The following is an 8677-nucleotide window of genomic DNA, read 5'->3' as shown; positions in this document are numbered from 1 at the left end:
AGGGCAGGAAAGCTTTGGATTTATGCGTATGGCAGAGCAGTATAGATCAAAGATGGATTTGCCTCCGTCAATGACCATTTGACGGGCATAGATAGCTGACAAAAGCAGTAGATTGAGAAGTATAAAACCCTAGGATTTGGACTTTGATACCATATGGAAATAATATTTGAATGAATAATTTCTTGTTAATACTTGAGATTTACCTAGAGAATTTATGGAAAGGAAAAAAACCAAAATTTCTAATTATAGCCTAAATATATGCATAATACATAAATTAAGACCTCAATATCTCAACAAACTGAAATTAAACTTGACAAACATACCTAGGAATTAGTGTGTGCTTGCTCACATAGGCATCGAAGAAGAGAGAGTCCTGGCGTTGCCATCGTTCAAGAGCTCGTCAATGATTGTTAGTAACTCAAAACTGCAAATTAGTTTTTAAGTTGGTTTAGTCAATTCCTAGTTTCTAAGAAATAGTTGAAGTTATTTTTAGTTTAGTCAAGTCTAAGTTTCTATTCTTGTGGAGTTAGTGGGATTAGTTGCTAACATTATAGAATCTATTTTTAGACTTAAGATATGTATTTATATGGAGTTTTCTAGAATGAAATTCATACACTTTTCATTTTTCTCATTTCCTTCTCATTAGTTAGAACAACAGTGGTATCAGAGCCCTCAATTCTTATGGGATCTGTGAGTGAGAATCGGTGAAATATCTCCGAGAGAAACTGAGTGATACATCGTTGAGAGTTATTAGAGATGGAATTAGGATCAAACAGTCTTTCTTCATTGGCTCCACCTGTGTTTGATGGTGAAATATACCAGGCATGGGCTATCAGAATGCAAGCTTACATGGAGGGTTATGATTATTGGGATGTAATTGAGCAAGACTATGAGATTGCTCCATTTTCTAATAATCCAATAATACATCAGATTAAGACTCACAAGGAAAGGGTCACCAGGAAGGAAAAAGCTCGAGCTTGCCTATATGCAGTTGTGTCTCCCACCATATCAACAAAATTTTGGCCTTGAAGTCGGTAAAGAAGATCTGGGAGTTCCTCAAAAGTGAGTATGAAGGTGATGAGAGGATTAAAGGCATGAAAGTGTTGAACTTGGTGCAAGAATTCGAGAGAATGCAAATGAAGGATTCTGAGCCCATTAAAGAGTATTTAGATAAATTGATTGGGATTTCTAATAAGGCAAGAGCATTAGGAACCAATTTATCTGAAAATAGATTGGTTCAGAAGATTCTAGTTTCAATACCTGAGAGATATGAAGCAACCATTGCTTCCTTAGAAAATACTAAAGACCTCTCAAAACTCAAGGTGATAGAAGTGGTTAGTGATTTGCAAGCACAAGAGCAAAGAAGGTTGATTAGACAAAAAGGAAGCATTGAGGGGGTATTGAAAGCTAGATTGCAACAAGGATAAGGTGGAAGAGAGAGAAAGGGGAAAGGGAAGAAGGGAAGTGACAATAATAGCTCAGAGTCTACTACAAACGATGCTGGTAGTACATGGAAGCACTGTGGGAAGCATAATCATCCACATTTCAGATGCTGGAGAAGGCCAGATGTGAATTGTAGAATATGTCATTTATTGGGGCACATTGAATGATTCTGTAAGGAAGCAAAAACTCAACAACAAGGAGGAGCACATGTTGTAGTATAGTAGGAAGAAAACCAACTCTTTGTGGCTACTTGTTTCTCATCAATCACTCGATGTGATGGTTGGTTGGTTGATAGTAGGTGTACCAATCACATGACAAGTGACAAAGAGTTGTTCAAGGACCTTGACAAGTCATTCAAGTCAAGGGTGAGGATAGGAAACGGTGAGTATCTAGAAGCAAAGGGGGAGGGAACAGTGTCAATAGAGAGCTGTGTTGGAACCAAGTTGATTACTGAAGTGTTGTTTGTCCCTGAAATTGATCAAAACTTGTTAAGCGTTGGTCAATTAGTAGATAAGGGATTCAAAGTGTTGTTTGAAGAAGGAGAGTGCCTCATTTCTGATTCCAATGGGAATGAGTTGTTGAAAATAAAGATGCAGCACAAAAGCTTTTCGTTGGATCCACTCGAAAAAGAGCAGATAGCTTTCAAGTGTCAAGTGAATGACACTGAGTTATGGCACGAGAGGTTGGGGCATTTTCATCAGAAAGGGTTGCAATATTTGTAGAAGAATGAAATGGTAGTAGGAGTACCAGTTCTGGAGGAGTTGAAAACAAACTGCAGAGCTTGTTTAACAAGGAAGCAAACAAGGTTGCCTTTCAAGAAGTCACAATGGAAAGTAATTGAGAAGTTGCAGCTCATCCACACTGACTTTTGTGGACCTCAACCAACTCTCTCACTAAATGGTAGTAGGTATTTCATTATCTTTATTGATGATTATAACATAATGTATTGGATATATTTGATGAAGCATAAGTATGAAGTAGCTAAGTGTTTCTGAAGTTTAAGAAATGGGTTGAGAATCAAAGTGGCTGTAAGATTCAAGTGGTGAGAACTGATAATGGGACTGAATATACATCGTAAAGGTTCAATTCCTTCTGTGAAGAAGCTGGGATAGAGCATCAGCTCACTGCTTGTTCGTTGCTATCGTGATTCGTTCTAGAAATGTTTTGTATAAAATAAATTGGAAGAATAAGTTCTAAGTGGAAGTGATGAGAATATGCTTTGATGCGTTTAAGTAAATGTGACGCATTGGGGTGTCAGGTATATGCAACAGAACGCACACAACTCGTTCTAATGACGTTCAATTTTTCCTAAACCAGACCCAAGTATAAATCTAATTTAGGTTCCTGGTAAGTCCAGGGTCAAACTCAGGGATTCAGTTAACTAAATGCAGACCTTTCGTTGTATCTACTGTACGGGTTTTCCTAGATAAATGTGAGAAATGTGTTATTTACACTAAATTGTTGTGCCTGTGCAAGAGATGCAAAATAGTTAAGTAGTTAGTGATGGATCATGTGAGAATGAAGTTTAATATAAGTGGACGCGTCGGTCTAAGATGAATGTACACAAACCAGGATGTGATGTGGATGAGATGGAGTGATTTGTTTATCTTTTGTTCATGTGTTAGACTTCATTCAACATTTCTCAATGTGAATAACATACAAAATCTGTCTCTAGGATGCATGCGTCTAACACAGAATGCAATAGACACCAGCAAGTCTATCTCTAGTTGTACTAGGCATTCTACTTGATGCAACTTAATTATTCTTTCGAACAATCTAAGTTAAAGATTCTTTTTATTAATTTATCAAGTTGGCTTGAGCGTTGGAATGAAGTTTGGCATAGAGTATCAATGCGTTCAATATAAAAAAGAAATAAACAATGGCAAGTATGATGGATCAAATATATGAATTTTATAAAGAAACAGAGAGTCTTTACCAAAAAATATTTAATCAAATGAAATGAAAGTGATAAATGAGATGAAGGAAACTCAGTCAAGCCAAAGAATACAATCTCTTGTATTTCTTTGGCTCAATCTCGTTGTGTACAATCACTTGTATAGGAATTGGATGAAGTGTCTTTCTCAAGAGTGGCTTCCTTCACTTCCTGACCAGCGATGGTGGTGGTTCTCAACCTTTCTGATCGTCTGGCACCACAGCACAACTTCTAAGAACTAAAACTATGACTAAAATATACAGAAAGTAAGGATCTTGATAATTTTCAAACTTCTCGACTTTGGAGGGACTTCATTTATTTATAGGTGTTGGTCACGTCCACTTGGTGAATGGGCAGCATTAAAGTCCATGCCCTGGTTAGCCGCCTGACTCTCAGAAGTTTTTCAGATGCCGAATGCTGCGTGGAAGCTTTTCAGACGCCGCCTGCTGCAGGTGCCCATACTTGTAAGTGGTGATGTGACTAAATCAGCTTGGAACAATGAAACTCCCTCCGACACATGGCCCATGCGTTAGAGCTTTTCCTATGGTGTCTAATGCGTTAGCGTTAATCCTTGCATTGAAATCCTGCAATACAATGCGTTAGTGCCGCGATATTTAGTAATAAAACTTCTTTTGCATGAGTTTGCTAATGTTTGAATAAATCCATGTGTTTCTTCTAAAAATGAGGAGAATTTATCATTAAAAAAACTTAGTTGTTCCAACTTAAGAACAAGTTATCATTGCTTCATATTCTCTACAGCAAATTGGAGTCAGTGAGAGGAAGAACAGGAGTATTATGGAAATGACAAGATGCTTATTACATGAGAAAAAACTTGCCAAAGGAATTTTGGGTTGAAGCAGCAAACACAACAGTCTTTCTATTGAATAGACTACCTACAAGGGTATTGGAGAAGAAGACACCTTATGAAGCTTGGTTTGATACTAAACCAAAACTGACAAATTTGAAGGTGTTTGGTTGCTTGTGTTTTTCTTATGCTCCACAGGTGAAGAGAGACAAGTTGAGTGAGAAGGCGAAACTAGCAATCTTTGTAGGCTATAGCATGGTGTCCAAAGCCTACAAGATCTATCAACTTCACACAGAGAAGATAGTGATGAGTAGAGATGTTTCATTTTTGGAGGAAGAGGAGTGAGACTAGACAGAAGAAGCAGAGGTGAAGCAACAAGAAGTCTCTCTGGATCTTGATGAATTAGTTGAGAGACTAGACTATTGAGGAAGGTGTATGAAAGAAGTAGTGTAGCTGCATTAGAGCTTACAGGATATGAAGAAACTAAAAGAGATATGAAGTTGATGGAGGCAATGAAGGAAGAATTGAGTATGATAGAGAAAAACAATACATAGGAGCTGGTGGAGAAGCCTGCAGACAGGAAAATGATTGAAGTCAAATGAATTTTCAAAACCAAATTGAACCTAGATGGCTCTGTGAACAAGCTCAAGGCTAGGTTAGGGGTAAAAAGGTATGTACAAGTATTGTGAATTGATTTTTCTGAGACTTTTGTACCAGTTACAAGAATGGACACAATTAAGTTGCTACTGGTTGGGTCAGCCCAGCATAGATGGAAGGTGTATCAGCTAGATATGAAGTCAACATTCCTAAATGAAGTGTTAGAATAAGATATCTATGTTGAGCAACCAAACGGATTCATCATACCAAGACAAGAGCAGAAGGTTTATTTGTTGAAGAAGATTCTCTATAGGTTGAAGCAAGCTCCTAGGGCATGGTACAACAAGATGGATGATCACTTGCTAAACCTGGGTTTTGTGAAGAGTCTAAGTGAATCCACACACTATGTGAAGAAATCAAGTATTGCTATTGTGATTGTATCTCTCTATGTAGATGACTTACTAGTGACAGGAAGTGATGATGTTCAGATAGAGATATTCAAGCAAGAAATGATGAAGGTGTTTGAGATAATTGATCTAGGTCTGATGCATTACTTCCTAGGTATGGAGATTCAACAAAGGTAGAATGAAATGCTCCTCTGTCAAAAAAAGTATGTAAAAGAGATATTGAAGAGGTTCAATATGGAGGAATGTAAGTGAACACTCCAATGATTCAGAAGGAGAAGTTGCAAAAGGATGATGGAGAGGAACCTGTCGTGAGAATGTGTACAGAAGTCTAATTGGATGCCTCATGTATCTTACATCCACTAGGCCTGACATTATGTACACTATAAGTGTCTTATCTAGATTTCTTCATTGTCCAAGCAAGAATCATACGGTTGCTGAAAAAAGAGTTATGAGATATCTGAAAGGCACACTGTCTTTTGGGATTAAATTTAGTAAAGTTGAAAATTTTGAGTTGCAAGGCTACTCAGATAGTGATTGGGCTAGGTCATTAGATGATATGAAGAGCACCTCTGGCTTACTTTTGGGTCAGGATGTTTCTCATGGTGTTCAAAGAAGCAAGATATAGTGGCTCAATCAACTGCAGAAGTTGAGTTCATTGCAGCGACGGCAACAGTCAACCAAGTTGTTTGGTTGAAGAAATTGATGCATGACTTGCATCTGAAGCAGGAAAAGTGTGTGAAGGTATTTGTGGATAATCAAGTCACTCTAACCATTTCATTGAATACAATTTTTCATAGAAGGACCAAAAATTTTAAGATCAAGTATTATGTTATGAGAGAGATGCAGAAGGAAGGAGAAGTGCAGCTGGTACATTGCAGCTCAGAAGAGAAAATAGCTATTATCTTCACTAAGTCTTTTTGTGTGAGTTGTTTTCAAGCTCTTAGAAATAAGTTAGGTGTTTGCATTATTTGAGTTAGGAGGAGAATGTTAGTAACTCAAAACTGAAAAATTAGTTTTTGAGTTGGTTTAGTCAATTCCTTGGTCCTAGGAAATAGTTGAAGTTATTTTTAGTTGTAGTCAAGTCTAAGTTACTATTCTTGTGGAGTTAGGGGATTAGTTGCAAACATTGTGGAATCTATTTTTAGATTTACGATATGTATTTATATGGAGTTTTCTAGAATAAAATTCACACACTTCTAGTTTTTCTCATTTCCCTCTCATTAGTTAGAACAACAGATACATCCTTCCGCTCACACCATGTAAAGGAAAGATGAGTGCTCAAGTCTACCCACTCACACAATGTAAAGGAGTCTCACACACCCATTGCTAACCAACATGTTGTGAACATTGTCATTTGAGGGTTGTGTGCACCTCCGTGGGGGGAAATATAAAGAAAGTATCCAATCTGCAGAGGAAATGAGAGAACAGAGATGATAAAATTCTAGAGCAAGAGATGATAAAGTAAATGAGTGAGGTGATTTCTCATCAAGTAAAAATTAGAAAAGGAACTAAAACTGTGTTCTCCAAGCAAAAATAAAGAGTGGAAGAAAGCTTGTCACCAAGCATCCAAGAGAAATCACTCAAATTGAAGTCGTTGTCTTTGAAACATTTTTAACTCGATGCCATTGAAATACTTACTATTGTCGCTGCATTCGAGAGATCTTTTAGGGGTTTTAGTCGTCGAGTACTCATCTTTGTCCATGTCGCCGTAAACTCATTCCTTGATCGAAGATATCATATGTAGAGCCCAGTTGCGTACGTGAAGTGAAAAATTCAAATTGGTGTGGCCTGTGTGTTCTTCGTTTTGGAGACAAAATTTTACTCAAAGATTACAAGAGTGAAAGAAGTAGATTAGCCGCAATGTAAAGAGAAAATAGAATAGAGTGAAACGTGAAGGCGGGAACTGAAAAAATTTTGGGGGGGGGGGGGGGGGGGGTGGCGTGGACAAAACGCGCCCCTATCTTTTGTTGGAGCTTTTATAGCCGTTTTTATATATGTTATGTAGAAAAGTAATAGAAAGTCATATTTGTTGTACATTGGTTTTTAGTTTTTGTTTTTTAAAATTAAGCCTATTTTCTCCATATTTCTTACAATCATTTACATCATTCAAGTATAATGGTTGAAATTTTAAACAATTGGTGAAAAATAGATAACAAAGGAAGAAATTTGGATGTAAAAGTAGTGCCCATAGACCTAATTCTAAAAAACAAAAACAAAAAATAAAATAGTTACCAAACAGGACTTTAGCTTTCAAATTTTGACTTGTTATTTATAACATTGATGGAAGGCTGATGACAAAATAAGAAAACTTATAAGCATAAATACTTTTTATATGTTTATTTTTAAGAATAAAAAATTAAAAATTAAATGGTTATCAAATAAAACCTAACAAATTACCATTTCGTGAAACTTGAAGGGCGTGGACTTAAACCCTTTAACTAGACGTATGAGTTGGGCTTTTGGGTATGTGGGGTGAGGAGTGGAATACTGAGGAGGACGGACGTATGAAGTCTAGGGAGTTAACTATTAGGATCAAGTATAAGGAATTGATAAGATATAAAATTGATATTTTTTAATAGTGAGACCCACAAACTCCTTAGACCAAATAAGGAGTGGAGTTCACAAACCCTCACTTCCTTACTCCTACTTCTCAACTCCTTGGGCCAAACACAGTTTAGGCATTACCTCCAAGTTGGGTTGATTTGATGTACTTGGAGGATCCTTAGAAAAACAAGATAAATGACCTATATCTATTGTGAAATGTATTTTTATAGAAAATCATAATTTGTAAAAGACTAACATACCCCAACACATACAAAATTCTGCTTAGATTATGTTTTATATTTTCAGAGATCAACAAATATGTGTTTGACAATTAGTCTGAATTATATTTCTAAATTTGTTTTCAGAATCTGTGATACAAACAATACAAATTCGGAAAACAACATTTTTATGTTTATATTGCATCTGGATTTTGAAGTTTAAATTTTAAAATACGGAACTATATTCAATAAAGATAAAAAAAAAAAACATTTAGAAATATAATATGTCATGTTATAAACTCAATTCATTTTTAAAAATTAAAATATTTATCATGTAATGTATTATAAATTATATAATATTACAAAATAATAACTATACAAATTTTTTAAACATAAAACATGTTCATAAATAAATTAATAATATGTTATTATCAACTAATTTTTTATGAGTAATTATAACTAGTTTTATAATTTATAAATTACTATCAAGTGTGTCAGGTGCATCACATATATTTAGGGTGTATGGTGTATCAAGTGTATCAAGTATATCAAGTATATCAAGTGTGTCAAGTGTATATCAAGTATAGAGGTGTTCAAATCACCCACAATTTGACAACCCAAACAACCTAGACTACCTAACCCAAAATGTAAGGGTTGGGTTGAGTTAGCTTTGTTCTTGGGTTGGATTGAGTTAACTTTTTCTATTTTTATTAGGTTGAGTTGGATCGTG

General features: G+C 35.8%; 1 protein-coding gene across 1 annotated transcript; it reads left to right on the top strand.

Annotated features, from left to right (window-relative positions):
* Window positions 1-756: 756 nt before the first annotated feature.
* LOC120090887 lies at window positions 757-1427 on the top strand. Its single transcript, XM_039048582.1, has 2 exons — window positions 757-873; window positions 1032-1427. The coding sequence occupies exons 1-2, from the start codon at window positions 757-759 to the stop codon at window positions 1425-1427; spliced, it is 513 nt and encodes a 170-aa protein (XP_038904510.1).
* Window positions 1428-8677: the final 7250 nt, after the last annotated feature.

The sequence above is a fragment of the Benincasa hispida genome, chromosome 11, assembly GCF_009727055.1.
Source record: "Benincasa hispida cultivar B227 chromosome 11, ASM972705v1, whole genome shotgun sequence".
NCBI lineage: Eukaryota > Viridiplantae > Streptophyta > Magnoliopsida > Cucurbitales > Cucurbitaceae > Benincasa > Benincasa hispida.
This window is presented reverse-complemented; position numbering and strand designations above follow the sequence as displayed.